Source organism: Sitophilus oryzae, unplaced genomic scaffold, assembly GCF_002938485.1.
Source record: "Sitophilus oryzae breed Bouriz unplaced genomic scaffold, Soryzae_2.0 scaffold_306_pilon_pilon, whole genome shotgun sequence".
In the NCBI taxonomy this organism is placed as follows: Eukaryota; Metazoa; Arthropoda; class Insecta; order Coleoptera; family Curculionidae; genus Sitophilus; species Sitophilus oryzae.
Window position 1 is genome coordinate 584610 of NW_022146870.1, and position 22223 is coordinate 606832.

Genomic DNA, 22223 nt, shown 5'->3' on the forward strand with positions numbered 1-22223 from the left:
AATTATTAGAAACCATGGATAGTTTTAACTCCTTGAGAAAACACTTGTATCTGACTTGTCTTGTAATTGTGTAGTTAATGCTTCACAAAATAAAAGATTTTTGCGTAGGTACTTCGGGAGACACATCAATATCTTGTATTAATTTTACTTTTGCCTGTTTTCTTTTTAGTTTTCTCTTTAAAGGCTCAATTTTACGTTTCATTTAGACAATAGTTTCTTTTTGCTTTTTAATTTTACGGTATGCTTTGGCTCTATCTTTTCGAACTATTTTTCTTCCTACTTGTTTTCTTATTGAAGAAGTGGCTCCCAAATCATCATCGGAGTGTGGCAGTGTATTGTTTATTATGTTTGTTAAAGCTTTTTTCTTTTTCCTGTATTTTTTCGAAGCTTTTTTCCATTCATTTCTTTGCTTTCGTTTCTCCTGCTCTGTCATTTCAGCAATATTCTTCACTTTCTTTCCTGTTTTATCTTTTGATAGTATGCTCTGTCTTTAGCCCTCTTAATCTCTCGCTGTTCATTTGTCATCTTATCTAAAAACTTTCTTTTTCGAGCGTTAGCGTGTTCTCTTTGCCGCAAGTAGGCTGCACTATTTTTTTTTCAGTTGTTTTTTTGAGTTTTTTTTCATTATTTCGGTCTTGTCCGTCTCCATATTGCTACAAAAAAATATCATTAAAGTAAAATATCATTTTCAAGTAATTTCATTACAATATTGTTCCGAATTGAATGAATCTGTCATTCCGGGAACGTCATAATCATGTTGGGAACGCATCATCATGTCCGGGAACGTTCCCAAAATGATCGTTCACGAAATGACGTTTTCAAATAAAAATGCGTTTCTATTAACGGCAGCCATCATATACGCCATCTGAGACAGTTATCATAAAATATTTGAAGTTACTTTTGCTATACTTCATTGAAATAAACATTTTTCTGATATTGCAAACTAATACAGGCATTCCCGGGATGATGAACTATTGATGTACGCTCAATAAATAATAAATAATAAGATACTTACCACTAATTTTTATTAATATTCACTATAAATACCCGCGACAGCCGCCTTGATTATCGCCATATACAATGACTGCACACTAGCGCCAACCCCCAGCGTTCTTAATAAATTATTTTTGGCTAGTTAAAACTGCGTTCACTGAAATGATGCAATTACTTCCGGACAAAATATTTTTCCTTCTATATATTGGAAAAAAAATGATGTTTGTATTTTTATTGTAAAATGTTAATATAAGATAAAACTATTCGATCATAAGTTATGAATATGTGTAATATTGTTTAATTTATAGACGTTCTTAGTACTTGTTTCTAGGGATCGTTACTTTAGGATGCGTTCTCGAAATGACTTTTTATGTACATAACTTGAAATAACTTTAAATATTATTTACATTTAAAGTATATTAAATAATGTACAGATAAAACGAATAAATTAAATTTTTATCAAAATTTAGTTATTCAATAACTATGCGATTTTTGCAAATTATACTTTGGCGAAGCGAATTTCGCACCTTCGTGATTTTGACCCAGGTATACGAAGATACCTAATTGGTAAACTTATGTTACCTTTAGTATGAGTAGATGGAGGTCCATGGCAATCCTCAGATTTATTTTGAGGCTTCCATTTACCTTTTGTATGGGTCGGTGGAGAACATTTATCATCATCAGTTTCAGCTTTCGATTTTAACTTACCTAATTTTAAATATCTCAATATAATTTATAAATATCTTATATACGATAGTGTTTACTTTTTGTATAATTAGTAGCTGTATATTCCTCTTCATTATCATTTCTGACTGGTTTCCACTTGCCCTTAGTATGTCCAGGAGGTGGATATTTTCCTCCAGTCATACTATGACCGTCATCTTCTGAAGGTTTCCATTTCCCTTTCGTATGTGATGGTGGTGGAGAAGGAGGACGCCTTGGTTTCCATTTTCCACCTTTAATAGTTAATATGACTTAAAACTAATATATCACCAACACAGACAACTATTTTTATCCTTAAAAAGTGAAATGAGAAAAATCTATGAGCCCCCAATTTTGGATAACGTTTCAATTGTCACATTTGAATTTGATTTTTACATTTCTGTACTTCTTGATTGGTAGTTAGTTATTTATTATTTATTCTACAATTGGTTTTGTTTAGATGTAGTAAATCTCGATGGACAGTTTAAGTTAACAGTAGCATTATTGCGAATGCTAGAAAATGACTGTAAAATAGGTCTGCAGCGTGTGGTAGGTAATCATTAGAATACGTCATTTAGATTTAAATGTTTTTGTTATTAGATAATTATTACAACTTATCTGTTCTTATTTGAAATATTTTATTTGTTTTTATTTAATTTATTATTTTTTTTAAAAACATTAACAACGCAAAACAAAATCAACAAAGTATTGTATTTTATATCTATAAAAAAAACGAAAAATGATAAATAATTTAAGGATATATTTTTTGATACTCTAAATTCTAAAATCGGACTCTGACGACTCGTGTACTTGTACAAACATTGGTTGTACGCCAAGCTTGTTGCAGAAAAATGTTGTTTATACAGATAGCATACTTGCTAAGTACGCAAATATTGGCGTACTTGCCAAGTACACGAGTCGTGAGAATCTGTCTTAAGAAGAATGTAATAGAACGGGCAGAATCTCATATTACAAAATTATTGACACACTAATTCATAGTAAATATATGTCTGCCTTAAAGCAGTAATTTTCCATAGAGCAATAGTTCGAGGCAACTAAACTGGGTTAAAAAAATACCTGTATATGAAGGCGGTGGAATTGCCCATTCTCTATTTTCGTTTTTGGTAGTCCACTGAATTGGAGAGGACGGTTTCCATTTTCCCCCAGTATAGTTTCTGGGTGGTGCATAGTCTTCTTCTTCAGAATCCTCCTCTTCCGTTTCATATTCATCAGATTCGTCATCGGATTCGTCATAAACTTGACCTAGAAAGACGATTGTGTGAAGAGTTTAATTGTTATTTACCTACTTACTTAATCTTGGTGGAGAATGGCATGTTGCATTATCTTTCCTTCTTTCAAGATTGGCTACAGCTTTAATTAATTTCGACTGGTTGTCACCGGTGCCTAGATCTTTGATTTGACTTCCACCTTAAATATTAGAGTTTGTTTAATATCAGATAAGTGCGTTTTGAATTAACGTAGCATACCGATCCAAACATTTTTTCCAGATTTTGATTGCGATGGTTCAGTTTGGTCTCTGCTGGTACTAGCTTGTATAGCTGCTGTCGTTTTACTTCTTGTAAGTATTCCACTGAAGTTTTTGCCTAAAGTATTTTGAATTAAAAGAACCGAAAATCTAAAATCTTTTTCCTACCTGATGTTGACTGCGTAGTTTTTTTAGAACTACTTCTCAGTTCCAGTGAAGAAAAGAAATCGTCTGCCTTTAAACCGATTTCATCTGGCGGTAAAAGATGGCTTGGAAGAGGCGATTTTGAGGGATCTATAGAAAAATATACTCAAAATGATCAGATGATTATATCTTGATTTATAGTTTACCTGGATGGATATTTTTGTGACATCCTGATTTTCTGTGTGTTACGTAGTTATCTAATCCTAGAATAGTCGTGTGGCATTTTAAACAAAAGTGGGTATCGTCGTCAAAGTCGGCAATCATTTCTGAAATAATTATACAATAATTGTCTAATATTGCTTGTAAGACAGAAGTTTTGTGCTTGTTGCACGGAAGAATATTTAGGTTTTAAAACTCATCATATGTCGAAATTTCAAACTTCAAAAAGTTGCGCTTTGGGGTGTTCACCAAGATGCCATCAAAAAAGTTCTAAAAATTTCAAGGATTGCTGAGTTTTTTTTGAAAAAGTGATTTTTTTTTCAAAAATCAATTTTATTTTTTCCAGTCGTTACTTTTTAGAAAATCATGAAAGGATTGCACATTCTCATAGCCAATTTATTAGGGCTATCTGATTTTTCAAATTAGCTGATAATTTGTGAGATACAGAGGCCAACTTAATTTTTTTAAATACGGACCTGCATTTTTTATTTCAGGTTTTGAAAGAATTCGGTCTCACTGAGAACAATGACATGCCACAATTATTTTTTTTTGTTTCGGACATAATTCATTTAAACTAATTTCAATCCCGGCTCTGTCACATGTCACATTTGTAAAAGTGAAATCAATACATCTAGAACGAAAAATAAATTTGTGCAATAGAGAGGGTGGTAACCCTTTTGAATACGTATAGCACTTGAATCTAGTTTGTAGAAGTTGATTTTATTTATAATAACTAGGATTAATATTCTGTATATTATTAGATCGCACACTAAGATTTCAAATTCACAATAAAAAAAGTAAAAATAATATCTTTAAATTGCTAACCTAGATATTATTTATTTGAATCTTCCAATTGGCTCGATTTTCCTTATTCAATGTTAATTAGCGCTGATCAATATTGTTGCGATGAATATAACCTTAATCCGGTTATAATTAAAAATAAAGTCGGATTCGAATTTATTTTAAATAATAATTAAATAGTTTGTTGTACCTTAAACAAAAAAGTATAAAGTTTGGCATATCATTGTACAGGGTGGTCGAAATTGGTCTGTTTTAACAAAGAAAACCTATTTCCTGACTAGATAGTATAAAACCGACATAGATGTCATGGGCTCGATTTCTGAGACACGTTTAATGGCGTAAACCGCCTGTTGATATTTTCACTGCCAACTGAGATACGGGGTCTTTTTGAATTTTTTACCATTTTGAAAATTGCCCATAACTTTTGTATTTCGCGGAATAATAAAATTCCGTATAAACGTTCTTAAGGCACTTTTTTAATTCACAATATACGCACAATCCAGTGGCGTAGTCAGTTTTTTTATGCTTGCTCTTTTTGTCAGAAATAACAAAAAATATAATTTTTTAAATGGAAATCATAAAGGCTTTAATTATGTAGATAAATAATCATAAAGGCTTTAATTATGGAGATAAATAATAATATATAGAATATTAAATTGTAATAAAAAATAATTAGGCAACTAGCTCAACACAAAATCAAGGCCTTCTTCGATACAAAGATAAAAATCCTAATATTTCTTTCATTCTTAGAAATAAATACACATAACTTTATATCGTTGGAAAGGACTATCATTTCCATTTAAAAAATAATATTTTTTATTATTTTTGACAAAAAGAGCAACTATAGAAAAAAACTGACTACGCCACTGGACTGTGCTTAAAAAGTACATTAAGAACGTTTTTACGGAATTATATTATTCCGCGAAATACAAAAGTTATGGGCAATTTTCTCAATGGTAAAAAATTCAAAAAGACCCTGTATCTCAGTTCGCAGTGAAGATATCAACAGGCGGTTTACGCCATTAAACGTGCATCACAAATCAAGCCCATGATATCTATGTCGGTTTTACTCTATCTAGTCAGGAAATAGGTTTTCTCTGTTAACAGACCAATTTCGACCACCCTGTACTCAGGAGACCGAGTTCTTTCAAAACTTCAAATAAAAAATGCAGATACGTATTTAAAAAAATTAAGTTGGCTCTGTATCTGACAAATTATCAGTTAATTTGAAAATCTAAAAATACTTTCAGATAGCCCTAATAAAGTGGCTATGAGAATGTGTTGTAACGTTTTTAGTTCGTTACATGTTTTTTTTATATATAATATATGATGTCTGGGGGCCTATCATCACCGGATTCCCTCTCGTTCAGGCCGGATAGTTTATTTGACGCGTAATTTTTACGTTCCCTAGTCGCCAACCCTGTTATCGTTCGACACAACCCTGTTACTATTCTGTGGAGGCGCGCGCTGTCAACATCGCTTCTGTCAACTCTCCGTGCTTAACCTCACTTTGTTTTGACTCTCTGTTGTATCCCAGCTTTTGGAAATGGTGATTATTTAAGTCTTGCTGTATAATTTGAATCAGCTGCTATTTCGAGGCTACAGGTAAAGATGAGTTATTACCTTTTATAGATTCGATATTATTATTGAATATTTTTAAAGTAGAGTTACGGATGTCCCAACTTGTATTTGTGTTTTGCTGGCACGTTGGCATCACTTTTCTTTTGTCCTCCAGAATGTCACATGGAAGAAAGGACATGTTGTTTATTATTTATTGAGCCCTCGGAAGTATTTCGAGGTAGGTTTATTTTGTTTATTAGACCTTGTTTGGTTTTAAACAAGAGTTTCATATTTTTAGGGTCCAAGGTACGGACTGTGTCCAAGGTACGGACTGTGTCCAAGGTACGGACTATGTCCAAGGTACGGGTAGTGTCTTATGTATAGACATTATCTTATGTACAGATGTCCTGTGGACGAGTGTCCCCAGTAAGAACGATTTTTTCTTACATCTAAGTGCCACAGCGTGGATGTAGCTTGAGTCCCATGCTGCTTCACTCCCATTTCTAAGCCTAGTCAGTAGCTACGGCTGTAAGGATTCATTGTGTCCTCAATCTGGCCCCTTTTGTTGTTTTGACCAACAGGATCGCCGACAGACAGTACAGAGATGCTAGACCACCTCACGCTGCTACTGTTTGAAGCAAGGTTACATAAAAGAACAGCTAAGTGTATATTTAAGTTCTAGTTTTACATTTAACATCTAAAACATTTTCAGTCTAAAACAATAACGTACATCTTAAGTAATATCGTACAGACTATGTTCAGTGGTTAGATTGTTAAGAACATTCCTGTCGATATAATCTTTAAAATATAATTTAGATCTTAGGTTTCATTGCATTACGTCTTGTAATGGTATTACTTTTATAGATATTATTGCACTATTTTAATAGATGGATAATCAAACATAGATTCTAGAATCTACAGGTTGTAACATCTTCGATTTAGCATCATATGGAATATATCAAATTAATTAAAGTAATGCTACATTTCATATTTTCTCTTAAACTTTACATGTCCTGTATTTTTATTTTATTATTTAGTACGACTCTTACCACCACTTTCTTTGACATATAACCACTATATATTTACTAGAACTGTACAATGTCATGTATCAGCAAAGAACGTCATGAATAAATATAGTCATTAGTTTTAAGTATTATACAACTGTGTTTTCTTTCTCTGTACATGCCTGGCGCCCAATATCTATATATCTTTTGTTAATTATTACTGATTAATTTTCTCTCTAGTGAAATACCTTATCCACGACTGCTCTCCGATGAAAAGCTGCCGTTCGCAGTGGTAGTGGTTTAAAAAACGCTACAATGTATTTAGTTTTTTGATTTTCTAAAAAGTAACGACAGAAAAAAATTAAACTGATTCTCAAAAAAATCCGTTATTTCCAAAAAACTCAGCAATCCTTGAAATTTTTAATGCAAACTTTTTCATGGCATATTGGTGAACATCCCAAAGCGCATCTTTGCCCCAATTTAACCATGTTCGTATTACAGATACCAGTTATTGGTAGCACACTGTATATACAAAGACATAGAGATCACAAAATAAAATTGATATAAACTGTGGAAAGAAATCAGCAATACCGTAGAGAGTAATGGTAAAATTTGTGAGGGTGATGACTTAAGTGGCAGAAAAACGTATGGTATATGCTTTTTGTGTTTCTTTCTCGATTTAATTTATGTATCCACTGCCGCTGTTGTCTAATTTTTTGGTAACTGTGGTAATAATTTACTTGCGACCTCTTACTCATCGACATCTTTTTAGGAAGTGTAGACCTGCTATTTCTTTTGCTTATTTTTAATGGAAACAAATGACAATAAAATGTATTAAAACTAAAATAGCCTCAAACGCTTTATTGTTGAAACGTTTTAGTCGCTTTCTTTGTAACCGTAGACTAAGTTTTGGCTCGATATGAGTCAAAGTGCCAATTTTTGCTGAGTAATCACTAGTCAGTCTAGCAGGGGTGGATGGGCCATATGGGAAAACGGGAAAATTCCCGGTGGGCCGGCCGGTCCCGATCAGAGCTCAAGAAAAGATTGGATTAGCAAAATTTAAATGGTTAATCTTCTAACTAAAGTGACGTAAGATTCTTAGAGACTCCATAACTAATCAATTTGCATCAGTATAATCGTCAGAAGGCCAATATAACTATTGTAAGATGTCTTTCTCTGAGACACTTATAATTTTAATAAACATCCGTTGTTTGTTCGGTTTGAAATTTTTTATTATACAAGGTGACTTTATAAGTGCAAATATTTTCAGAGCTGGTAGATAAAAGAAACATAATATATTCTCTTTACCGTGTTTCAAATTAGTCCAGTCTAGTTATTAAAGTGTGAAAATCAAAAATATATATATTTAAAAAAAATTGAGCCACCTCAATTTTTCGGTATTTGCATCTCTTTTCGTGTCGTAATATCAGAGATTAAGAAACTATACCGTGGGAAAATTTGCGGCGAACAGGAAGTTCTAAAAAGTTTTCTAAAATATACAGGAAAATTTCAAAGAAAATGGACGATTTTTGCAAAAGAAACCTCATAGACGTGTTCTTGCGGTCGTAATATACCCCTGAAAATATTTGCACTTATTTAAGACGCATCCTGTATAGTTTTACCACTATTCTTTTATTAATAACTAATAAATATGACTGACTGGCAGCGAAAAAAAGAATGAATAGCATTAGGTAAATTTAAATATTCTCGATCTAAGTGTATACTAAGAATACAGTAACGTAGATTGACAACTGGGGGCCTCGGTGCAATATTTTTCGAGCTCCCCTTTGTAAAAAGATTATTTGATGCGAACTCTGCGGTTGACAGAGAAAACATGTGATGGCTATCTCTATGCTTGAGAACTAAAGTTGCCAAGTCTAAATTGCTTTTTAAAATGTTGCTAAAATTAATTTACTAAACATTACTGAGACAGCAGAGACAAATTAAATAAGGTTTAAACTAGATTAGATAATAAAATATTAATTTGTCTGGAATATCCATATATATATATATATATATATATATATATATATATAAATTGCTTTTTATAAATGTTGCTAAAATTAATTTATATAAATATATACTGAGACAGCAGAGACAAATTAAATAAGGTTTAAACTATATTAGATAATAAAATATTAATTTGTCTGGAATATCCATATATATATATATATATATATATATATATATATATATATATATATATATATATATATATATATAATATATATATATATAAAGGATTCTACAGCTCTGGCTGCCTTCCTTCCATCAACCGGGTCCTCCATTCGTCTCGATCATCCCATGTTCCCTCTCGTAGTCCTCTCCGATGCATAGACTCGTCCACTTCATCTCGCCATGATCTTCTTGGCCGCCCTCGCTTTCTTCTTCCAATCGGGCTCCACTCTGTCACTCTGTTAATCCATCTATTTTCCGCCCTTCTAACATGACCGTACCATACCAATCTTTTCGTTTCTATGTACTTTAAGACGTCGGTCTTTCTCCCCATTCTTCTTCTTATTTCCTCATTCGTGACTCGGTCTCTTCTGGTTAGTCCACAGCATCTTCTCCAATACATCATTTCGGTGGCCAGAATTTTTCTTTGGTTGTTTTTGTTTATGACCCATACTTCTGCTGCATATGTCATGATACTCTGAATAATTGTTTCATATATCAATGTTTTAGTCTTTTTCCTGATATTTCTATCCCAGATAACGGAGTGCAGTTGTTGTATACAGGATCTTGTCTGTCCAAGTCTGACATTTATATCTTCTTCCGTAGTTGCGTTTTTCGATAGTGTAAATCCCAGGTATTTAAAGTTATTGGTTCCCTTTATTTCCAGGTGGTCTTCTATTTGTAAATCAGCTGTATCTTCCTCTGTTGTCATGTACATGGTTTTCTTCAGGTTTATTTCTAGTCCTACTTTTTCATACTCTTCATTTAGCTTCCTGAGCATATAACTTAGATCTTCCTCATCCTGGGCCATCACCACCTGGTCATCTGCAAAGCAGAGCGTGTAAAGATGTTCATTTCTTAGAGGGATTCCCATACCTTCACATTTGCGTTTCCAGGTTGTCAGTGCATGTTCCAGAAATATTTTAAATAATGTTGGCGATGTTGGACATCCCTGGAGCAGCCCCTTCGATGTTGTTAAGCTGTTTACTATCTTGTTCCCTACTTTTATGTGTATTTTGTTGTTCCTATATAAAGTCTTCATTGCATTTGTGAGTGTTATCGGTATGTCCAGTCTTTCCATCGCTTTCCATAGTTCTTTCCTGGGTACAGTGTCATAGGCCTTCTTTAAATCGATGAATGCTAAGTGTACTGGTTTGTTCTTTGCTTTTTTTTTCTCCAATAATTGTTGGATCGTGTAAATATGATCTATGCATGATCTCCCTGCTGTAAAACCTGCTTGTTCTTCTCCGATTTTTCCTTGTATGTTCTGTTCTAATTTGTCTCTCAGTACTCTACCATATAGCCTCCCCATGGTTGCTATGACACTGATCCCTCGATAGTTATCGCACTGTCTTCTATCTCCTTTTTTGAAAATCGATGTTAGCTGTGCTTCCTTCCATTCGTCTGGTATGTTATGTCCATTTATTGCTTTCCCAAACATTCCATGTATGATTCTGAATAATTTTTCTGTGCCGCATTTTATGAGCTCTGGTGCGATGTCCCCTGGTCCTCCTGCTTTTTTGTTTTTTATTGTTTTAATTGCCTTTCGTATATCTTCTATTGTTATAGGTATATGTTGTGCTCTAGGTTGTCCCTCTTCTTCTTGTCTTTCCTCTATAAACTTTTGTCTTGTTTCCGTGAGTAAATCTTTGTAGTGATCTTTCCACTTCTCAGGTTCAATGTATGATATGTATGATCTTTCTTTCCTATCGGATCTCAATTCCTTAATCACTCTCCATGCTTCTGATCTTCTAGCTCCACCGATATATTGGTCCAAGTTCTGGCAGGTTTTTTCCCAATTTTCGTTTTTCTCTCTGTTTACCATCCCTTTAACGTCTCTGTTTTTTTCTCTATATTTTTTGTAGTCATCTTCATTCCTGGTACTCAGCCATTTATTGTACAGTTGTTTTTTACATTTAATTTCGTTAATCGTCGTTTCACTAAGATTGTATTCGAAAGGTCGTTGTTTTCCTTCTACTTCTCCGAGGGCTTCCATCCCTGCCTGTAGCATACTTTCTTTGATGTGCTGGTATGTGTCTTCCATGTTATCATCGTATCTAAATTCTATGAGTTTCTGGTCAAGTCTTGTTTGGTATAGATGTCGTGTGGATTCATCCTGTAATAATTGTATTTTTAGTGGTTTTCTTTTTTGTATTTCTATCGGTGTTCCTTCAATGTTGTTCGTTTTTCTATTCATCCAAGGGAATTCCATTTTAGCTAGTAATAATCTGTGGTCGCTTCCGCATTCTGCCCCTCGCTGTACTCGGACGTCCCTTATTTTAATTGTAGATCTTCTTCGTATGATAATGTAATCTATTATAGATTTGAGTTCTCTCGTTTCTTGTGTCCAGGTGTATCTGTGGATATCCTTATGTCTGAAGAACCCATTTGTTACTTTGAGGTCGTTTAGTTCGCATATTTCTATGACTCTTTCACCGTTATCGTTGGTTATTTCTTCTCCAAATCTTCCTATTACGCTATCATTTTCTTTTCTGCCTACTCTCCCATTCAAGTCGCCTGCTATAATGAGTTCTTTTTTCCGTATGTTAGCAATTTCGTTCTGTATCGTGTCCAAAAACTTTTCTTTCTCTGTAACGGGGCTGTCATCGTTTGGTCCGTATGCGCCTATTATAATTACGTCCCTACCGTATATCGCTATCTCCACTCTTATCACCCTTTCGTTTACTGGTTCCCACGTCTTGATGTTCTTTCTAAATTTTTTCTTCACTAATATTCCGACTCCCGCTTTAGCTCTTTGTTCTTTTTTCACTCCGCTCCATATATGCAGTGCGCCTCCGATCTCTTCTGTACCGTTTCCCTTTTTCTTTGTCTCGGTTACAACCAATATATCCACGTTCATGTTCTTGAATTCCTCCAACACTTCTTCTCGCTTGGTTCTCCATCCTTGGATATTCCATGTGGCGAGTCTTAATTTCCTTTCCTTGATCTTCCTCCCTTTCCTCTTTCTGTCCCGGTTGCTGTTTACAGCTTGTACTTGAAAATCTTCAGCAGAACTGCCCCCCCCGTATCCGTTGGGGCTCCCTCTAAATGAGGTGTGGATTGCCACCCGGGGATTTTTCTTATAATTTTTCATTCTGCATCTATTTTTCCCAAGCACTTAAGATTTTAAGTGTGGTAGGGTGCTTACGCCTGCCGCCACAACCCCCTTTTGGAGGACCTAGTAATCAGCCGCTCACTCTGAGACAGACGCTGTTTGCGGCCGTTCACTCTGAATCAGACGCTGCATACCTGTTGGTCCGCGGGAGGTATTTCATTTCCCTCCTACCACCCATATCTGGGAGGCTTTCCCCGATCCGCCACCTGGGGACGCGCTCTCTAGGAGTTTCAGGTTCTCCCGACTGGAATATCCAAATATTCTTATTATAGACTGTAACATAGCATTACCTCAGAACACATTTATATCCACTGCCTAGGTCTAGGTTCTAGCCATTGTAGGAAGAAGTTTTCTCTTTTACATATAATAAGAATAGGTCTACTCTTATTACGGACTGTAACATAGCATTACCTCAGAACACATTTATATCAACTGCCTAGATCTAGGTTTTTTTCGTTTGAGTCATGGCATTATCATACAAGATGCCAAATGTAGAAAAGTATAAAGGAAAAGTGATAAGAACTAATATAATAACCTAAAAAATGCAGCAGTTTTAATGACGACCGCGGTTCATTTAGTTACAAACACGTATAAACGACAAGGCTGCTGCTCTACCAGAAAAGACAGAACTTCTTCCTACAAATGTGTAAGAAACTATATACCTGAAAAGCTAAAAATAATGTATTTCACAGAGGATTGGGCCAGCTGAACTGAATGAATCAGGAAGTCTTAAAGTTTCTCAAAATCGTGACTCAAAATTGTAGCCTATTCAAGATCAAATTACCGTTATCGATAATGGAAATAAAGCAGTAAAACTCTGTAAAACTGAGCCTGAGAAATTAAGCAGTAGAACCCTGTAAAATTGATCTTTGTGAAAATTTGATCAAGACAATTTCAATTTTTTTAAAAAACCGGAGGCAAAAGAGCTTTTTTCGCACGAGCGAAAAACGCCCTTACTTATATATTAATAAATAAAATATATGTTTCTTCGTTAAGGTCATTTTGTTTTTGTGGATTTGGGCCGGTTGCCTGGTATTCCCGGGCCGGTTTCCACTTCCCCATCCACCCCTGCAGTCTAGTAAGACTAAGTATAGATCAAAAACAAAATTAAATACATTTGTCTATCTGTTTGAACTCTCGTAGCAATTACCTCGAATAGGGGAGACGCGAAAAAAAGACCGAGTCGACAAAAAACAAATCCATAACCGACAAACTGCGAGAATAGCGCCTCCCGCCGGGCACCTCCGATCTACTCCATCTAATTTTTCAATTAACATTTATAAGGATTTATAGCGGCGAGGCGGGCGCGTTCTTTAATCAACGCGTGTCTGCGCTCTATCGCGCGCTGCAGTTCGCTGTTTTACCGACTGCGAGTCCGTTAATTCGCGCAGATTGATTTACGTCACCGCTGGCATTCCTCACCATCCCATAAAATCAAGATATACGGCCGAAACCGGCCGGGATTATGGAAAATTTACCTTTGCCGCTGCCGCATAACTTCACATTTTCAATTTGCATTTCGGGTTGCATTATCTTTCTCGCTTTTTGCTTGTTCCTGTGTCTCCCTCGTCCATCCCCTCCCCAGACCTTAAATCTATTTTAGATGGGGGAGAGGGAAAATGTTAATACGAAATTTTTAATACGGTTTATTAAACTCTAATAACTGTTGACTGTTGGGTTATAGTCTCTGAAAAAGTTACTGCTAAGTTGGTTGTTGAAGCATTTTGAGGTCGATTTCTCGATATATCATACGTGTGATTCGTATCAGCATTTTGTTTAAATTTTTGCTTCATCATCATCATTCTCAGCTTATTCAACTATTTCCAATTATGGTGTAGCTTCCCTCACATATTTAGATAATCTCTTTGTAGTTGGGCCCATTGTTGTCTATTGTTGGCTATGCGGGCCCAAGTTATCCCTGCTAATTTCTTAATATCATGGTCCCCTCTCAGGATTCGGTCTTCCTCTAGGTCTTTTAATTCCTCGTGGGTACCATACTTTAATTATTGTGGTCCATCTGTTGTTCGTCCTTCTTGCTAGGTGTCATACCCATTGCCCCGTGAGGGATTTGATTCTATGGATGACATCTAGTACCTGGGTCTTTTGTCGCATCCACTCTATTCTTTTACGGTCTTTCTTGGTTATTCCCAGCATATTTCGTTACATTGAGCGTTGTGTGACCTACAATTTTCTTATAATGTCCGTTTTAAAAGTCTAGGTTTCGCATGTATAGGTCATGACCGGTAGTACACATTGGTCGAATGTTTTCTTCTTTAGATAAAGTGGCATTCTAGATTTGAATATGATTGAGTTTCTTCCATAAGTATTTCTGGTACTAGAGATCCCGGGCTGTGTATTAGTTCTTCCTAATATATGTATTTTTCTTCTATATCCACATTTGTGTTATTTAATAGAATGTCTTTTCTGTCTACTGCTTACTAGTTCGTTGTACATTACTTTAGTTTTTGCTAAATTCATTTTGAGGCCTACTTGCTGGCTGTATTTAGTTCGTTAATTTGTGTTAGGTTGTGTTTGTAGTTCTTCACGACTATTGGCTATTAGGACTATGTCATCAGCGAATCTTAGATGGTTAAGATATTCACCATCTATTTTTAGTCCTTTGTTGGTCCAGTCTAGTTAAGGAAGATTTCTTCTAGTGTTGCTGTGAACAGCTTTGGGGATATTGCGTCTACCTGTCGTACACCTTTGTCAGTTGGGAACTCAGGGGTTGTTTTACATATCATTACTCTTGCTTTGGCTTCTTTGTATAGTCTATAAAATGAATAACTTTGAATTTTGACCGTTATTTTTTACCAACATGGCAAATATAAAATCCTTCTGTCAAAAAAGTTACTGATATTCTTTAAATTGAGTGCCTGAACGAATCAGATAGGTAACTCTTTTTTCTTTCGTGAAATAGAAAAGGAAAATAATAAAACAAGTGACAGTTCTTCCTCTTCTTGCAAAAATCAACACGAAATGTCATAATTGACAAAAGTAAAATGTCATCAGCTTTTGACATTTCTAAATATTAGACCAATGCCGTCTCTAATAGAACAGCCACGGACCGAGATTTATGACGTCACGCTAGTTAGATACTACGGATTAATAAATATGTTGTAGAATACATGGAAAACATAATTATTCCTCGTATTTTTGGTTTGTATTTTAAAAATGATATAGTTTACATGAAATATACATAATATACAGTTAATAAATAAAATATAATATATACCCATTTATAGTAATAAATACTTTGGCAAATAAACTATGAACCATACAAATGCAGCAAATGTTTTACAATATACAAATAATGAATAGGTGGTACATAAGATAATGGGTAAAATGTAAAATATATTTTAAATTTTGGGGTTTGAAAATCGATCTAATTTAACAAAAAACATTCAATATCTAATAATAGTGATGTATTATTATTTGCATTCACAAAATTTCTTTATATATTATAATGTTTACTGCAATTAATAAACTAATATAAACTTGTCAAAAGATGACCACATATTTTTTAAATTATTATTCTTAACACAAAAACTATCTACATTGACTATGGAGTACGATTTCAGCCATATTGTAAAACATTTGCTGCATTTGTATGGTTCATAGTTTATCTGCCAAAGTATTTATTACTAGAAATAGGTATGTATATATATTGTATTTACTAACTGTATATTATGTATATTTCATGTAAACTATATCATTTCTAAAATACAAACCACAAATACAAGGAATAATTATGGTTTCCATGTATTCTACAACATATTTATTAATCCGTAGTATCTAACTAGCGTGACGTCATAAATCTCGCTCCTAGGCTGTTCTATTAGAGACGGCATTGCGTCAGCATGGCCGCAAGTTGCTAATCTAATAAAATTAACACTAGAAAAGCCCGCGGGAACTGTCAAATTCAAAGTTATTCGTTTTACAGACTATATATATTAGCGAGAGTTTCTATGTACGGCCTGCCAATACCTTGATTCGTTAGGGCTTCTATTTTCTGCTTATTCTTGTCTGTTATTCTAATTTTTGCTTATCTTATACCAAATCAAATATCTTGTCTTTTCAAAAAAAACTGATTATTTATATCAGCAGTGTTAGAAAATTATGTATTTTTCATAAATGCTGCCTGAACCTCCTTGCAGAAATTTTTATACGGTCTAGAACAGAATTCGTCTAGATTGCAGACTCACACATGACTTTCTTCTTAAAAGTACTCTCCCTTGCTGTCCCTTTTAATAACTACCATTCCCTATCCATACCATGCATCCTTACCTATACCATCCATCTGCAACCTAACCAATGCTAAACCCTTCAACAAATAGAGAGAGAGAGAGAGAGAGAGATAATTTAATTAAGGTCGCGTCAGCATCTAGGACTATTTAGCGACCAATACAAACAAAATAAAGAATCAGTCTCTACGACAAAAACCTATTCTGACCAATTGAAAAAGTTATCTAGAATCTTGAGAGACATTGGTGTCTTCTGCAAAGTATAATGAGTTACCAGCTATACATCCTTATGTAATATACATGGTGGTCCAAACAGCATATTCTGCACATAAAAATAAGTAAAAAAGTTCGTGTAAATAATGTCCTAAAAGTTTAGTTTCCCAGATACAGGGTGTAGAAGTTTCATTTTTATTTCGATTTTTTTCAAATAATTTATGAAGTAACTTCAATATTTGGATGAAAATTATTATCTGGGAGTTTTTTGTATTATTTAAATAACTTTTTGTCCGTACCTGTATAGAGGACGGGAGGAGATATACCTCCTGAAAAGTTAAAAAAATTGTCGGTTATTCAAATTTATTTTGCTAGTAAAAAGTCACTGACCGGTTTCACAAAAAAAACAACTTTTTATTGTTTAGATTTCTCTTCGAGTAGCGAAAACCCTTTTTTTTATTCAATAAAAATTATGTTTCCGGGAAAATCGAAAAGTTGGCTAATCGACTAAATAAAGTACTTATTGTAATAGCATATTTTTTAATATGTTGTTCATTCGTCTTGAACATTTTAGGAAAACAAATGAAGCAATTACAAAGGAAAGACCGAAACTGCAAAAATCAAATTTAATCGCGTCAGTCAAATGAGTCATGAGTCATGTTTTATGCGTTCTTATACACGCTTTTATATAGCAATACTAGCAGACCCGACCACGCGTTGTTTTGGCTAAGGTTAGTAATGGGCAAGTACCCGGTATATTGAAATTTGGTACCTAAATACACAAGTTTTTGCACCCGGTATATACCCAAAAGGTCAATAAATTGTATATTGCATTGGGTAAATACCATTTATACCCGGTTGCTCACGTTTTTAATTTAAGTTATTCTAACAATTTTTATAAACAATTTTTTGTTAAATTAAATTTATTGAACTAATATCACTATTAAAAAATAGGGGAAAAATGCCTAAAAGTAAAAAAAATATATGGTGTGGAACACCCTTATCACTAAGGGGTTTAAAAATAGATAAGAACCTATTCTCAGACTACTGAATATGCATAATATAAAATTTCATCAAAATCGGTTAAACCGTTTCGGAGGAGAATAGTAACAAAAAAATTAATAAAAACAACCCCTATTAAAAAACAGGGGTTGACGGTAGAAGGGTAAAAAATTTAGGGTTGTATGTATCTTTAATGCCACATCATAAAAAATAAAAATTTGTCGAAAAAGTTAAAAAAAATTCAACTCAGATCAAAAATTTGTTTTCTGCACTGCGGCGCGGCAGGTTGTTCCTAGGATATTCTATTAACTTTAATTGGATTTTTAGACTTTGTAAATTAATTATCGTAAGCTATATATATATAAGTATAATTGAGTATAAAGTATAATTGAAACCACTAATTTATTGCATTAATTTTGAGATTCTGAATGAGACTTTAACTAATATCACACAATTTTGTGATTGAATTTCTTCCGATTGACCTTAAGTGAAAGAGAAGGTTAAGTACTGGCCGATATATCGTTCCCGAGGATCTGTACATTGCGCACTCCATAATTCACCGGACCCACTTCCCGGCCTCCTCCTTTCAATATACTTTAACGGCCCACACAAACATAAAAGATATTCGAAAATTTACAGCCTTTTATCTGCGCTATCAGCCAAATTTATGATGCCATCCCTGTCGCTGGCTCTACCTTAGACCTCTCTCGCTGTCCACTCTTTGGTCCTTATCGCGGCGGATGCAAAGCGCCTCCTCCGTAACACTCACTCCAACCCTCCCGGCTTCCCCCCTTCTCTCCCTTTGGTCCTTTAACCCCTCAGATTTACCCAGTTTCTATATGTGAAATTTCGTACGATACAAACTTATACCTACTTATTTAGAATTAATTCAATGAATGCACATTTCTTTAAAACAAGGACAAGCATTTGTCCAAACACCACCTAAATTAGGATTGATTGACGTATTCAGTTGTTTTCGGTCACTTACTGTTTCACCGGAAATGACTACAACTTTTGATTTTTAAATGGCACTCTCAGTATTTTTATACTTTATTCGATAGAAAATTACACTCTGAATAGAATGACATATTATCATATGTTAATTTTCACCATTTTCAAAACAAAAAGCATTTTTTACGAATAATTTGGTTCTACAAACTTGGTATTTCGAGCCAAATTGTAGTTATGAACCGCATGTTACAATTTCAAATAAACCATATGCGAAATGTCAAAATTTGACTTATGTCATTCTATTCAGAGTGTCATTTTCTCTTGAATAAAGTAAAAAAATACTAGAGATGAGCAAAACTGCGATCTCCAATTGCAATTGAAACTGCCATTGCCATTTTTAAATCGCAGCGACAGTAACCTGCGATTGCGATTTTAATATTTAAATATTGTACTAGAAATAACTTCAACATTTGATTTTTTTAATGACAAAATTCGAAAATTGTAACATGCGGTTCATAACAACAATTTGACTCGAAATACCATATGTGTGGTACCAAATTATTCGTAAAAAAATGATTTTTCTAAATATGCTAATAAGCCACCCTCGTTCCATTTGAACACATTGAGATATGATTAAAAATACGATTTGTGTATCTTTTAATCGGCCAGGAGAACACACGAAAAACACTAGACAATTAAATCTTTTTTTCCAAGGATCCTTGATTAAAAATTAGTGTTTTTAACACAGCCACTCTAGATTGAAATTTAAAATACAATTTTTTTAAATGTAAATGTCAAAAGTTGATATATGATATGCCATTCTATTCAGAGAGAGTGTCATGTTCTATCAAATAAAATAAACAAATACCGAGGGTGCCATTTAAAAATCAAAAGTTGTAGTCATTTCCGGTGAAATAGGAAGTAATCCAAACGAATTCAATACGTCAATTAATCCTTATTTATGTCATATGCTAACATACCAAACCTCGTTTTTTTATCAGAAAAAAATAAAAAAGTTATAGGGGCGAACCACTCTTGAGAAACACCAGGTACATTATTGATCTTGGCTCTAGAAAATAATACCTTCTCTATAAATAAATAAAATCAGAGAAAAAATTCAATTGCAGTTTACTATAAAATGCTTCAATGGCCCACAAAATTACGTTCGCAACAAAATAGCAAATCGCAACTCTTAAAAATTCAAACTGGCAGATCTTAGTGTCTTGGTCAGAAGCTTATCACGGTCCTAGGTTACAAAATCACGCAACAAAGTCGCAAATCGCAGCAAAATCGTAACTCGCAACAAAATCGCAACTCGCATATATAATAATATTGGTTGCCTAAATTGAAACTCCCAAACAGAAGAAATCGCAGCAAAATCGCAAATCGCAACTATAGTAATATTAGTTGACTAAATTGAAACTCGCAAATAGAAGAAATCGCAGTTGCAGTTTCCTATGAGACCCAATCGTAAGTTGCGATTGTGATTTTAATATCGCTGCGAATGAATTGCAGTTTGCGATTTGTTGCTTATCTCTAAATAATACCGAGGGTGTCAATTAGAAATTAAAATTTGTAGTCACTTCCGGTGAAACAGGAAGTGACCGAAAACAATTGAATACGTCAATCAATTCTGATTATATCATATACTAACGTACCAAATCTCGTTTTTTTATTTGAAAAAATAAGTAGAAAAATAAGTAAAGATATAAGGGTGAGCCACTTTTGAGAAACACCCGGTATAGTAATTGTTTTACTATAAGAAACTTCTTTTGTTACGAACAAAAACAATCTTAATTTTATATCTATTAAGTTATTTAGAGGAGTTCAAAAAAGTTCAAAGTGGTGTTTAATATCTTTTTTTTGCTGGTAAGGCTAATCTGGAGTCCAAAATAAGTTAAGTCCTCAATAAAGTCCCAACTAAAAAGTCCTCACCCCCTCTTATGACCAGTTCGCAACTTATTCAATTGAATATTTATTTTTGAATAACTTAGAAGTTAAAAAACTTTTCAAAAACAGTATTGCCCTTTTTTTCTCTTTGATTTACATTTTAAAATGAAACTATGATTACTCATACTGGTTTAATTAGTAATTTATAGTTCCTAATCTACTTTATATTTAATATTAAATTAGCGAAAAGGAAAACACCCCGATAGCAACCTTTTCCCGAGATGTATCCAATCGCTTTCTGGAAACAGTACAGTTCCAAATAAATGAAAAAAAAAACTCTCAAATGTGAACTGATTAAAGTCGGGACGGCAGCGGCGGCGCTCCCTCGACTAAAAAGCCCCCTCCCCCTCCCCTAAACTCATCCCCTTGTGCTCCCCTTTCACTTGGTGTAGCGGGCGAGTCTGTCTCGGGACACTGTTATGTCTAATCGATGCATTTCTGCGCGCCATGTCTTACGCGGCAGACCATTACGCACCTTAATGGGTCCGCTTGGCCACAGGAGCAACCAGAGGCGGCTCGTCTAAAAGTTTGTCAAATTTTGAAGCAATATTTCCATTGTAAAACTATGTTATCAGCCTTGAAAGACTTATGATCGAGAAAAATCAAAGAATTTGCTTTATTTGAATAAAAACACTCTTCGGATTGTCACGGGGTTTTTAACAGAACAATGTCTCCTCAATGAACAGCGAAGTAGATTGAAGCTAAGAAACAACGGCGAATGCAGATTGTGTGGGGAAAATGGAATAACCAGAACACCTTATCACTGTGTGCGCCGAGACGACAACCATAAACTTTGGTAAGATCTCTTTATCAATACCCTCTCTCCAGTTCTTGCGTGGTCTTCCTCTTTTTCTTCCACCTTGACGGTTCCAATTTAATATTTTCTTTGGGATTGTTCTTCCATTCTTTGCACATGTTCATACCATTTGCCAATTGCTGAGTTCAAATGTCATCTACGATGTCGTGTTTTAGTTCCATTTGGCGTCTTATGGTTTCATTTGGTATTTTTTAAGACACAAATGATGAATGAAACATAAACCACAAAATCTACCCATTTAGCATTGGTTAATTTTGTCAATCTCTCTCTCTCTCTCTCTCTCTCTCTCTCTCTCTCTCTCTCTCTCTCTCTCTCTCTGTCTTTATTCCTACAAAAGGAATGGAGTGGTCAGGTGATGTGTGAGGTTTGTCTCCATAATTCCCTGTCTTGTGCTTCATGTACAAGCGTGTGCAGTGGCTTGTGGGTGATTTTTGGATAGCTGGTCTATCCATCGGGAGGGCGAGCGGCCTCTTGGTCTTCTCCCGGAACCTTGCCCTGTATAATTAGTTTTCCATACAGTCAGTATCCCTCCTCATAACGTGACCGAAATATTTAAGTATACGTGACTGTATAGAAGTTGAGAGGCGTTCTGTGATGTTCAGTTCTTGGATCATGGATTCATTGGTTCGCCGGGCAGTCCAGGGAATTCTGAGCATTCGTCGCCAACAGTACATCTCAGTTGCGTCATATTTTTTCATTTCTGACTGTCTCATCGTCCAGGATTCTGAGCCATACATTAATATAGGAAATATTAGGCAGTGAACAAGCCTTTTTTTTAAGTGTTTAGATATGTTTTTGTCTCGCCATATCTTTGAGAGTTTTCGCACTGCCACTCTTGTCATTTCAC

At 34.5% G+C, this 22223-nt stretch overlaps 1 protein-coding gene across 1 annotated transcript in view; it reads right to left on the bottom strand.

The window, feature by feature from the left end:
* Positions 1-22223, bottom strand: part of LOC115884621 — a 134193-nt gene that overhangs the window by 58760 nt on the left and 53210 nt on the right. Inside the window, exons 2-8 of the mRNA XM_030903259.1 lie at positions 3532-3651; positions 3350-3475; positions 3183-3299; positions 3007-3123; positions 2773-2958; positions 1758-1949; positions 1576-1701 (exon numbers count right to left, since the gene is read on the bottom strand). Coding sequence (XP_030759119.1) covers positions 1576-1701; positions 1758-1949; positions 2773-2958; positions 3007-3123; positions 3183-3299; positions 3350-3475; positions 3532-3649 — 982 coding nt within the window. The 5' untranslated portion in view covers positions 3650-3651. The remainder of the gene's footprint in view (positions 1-1575; positions 1702-1757; positions 1950-2772; positions 2959-3006; positions 3124-3182; positions 3300-3349; positions 3476-3531; positions 3652-22223) is intronic.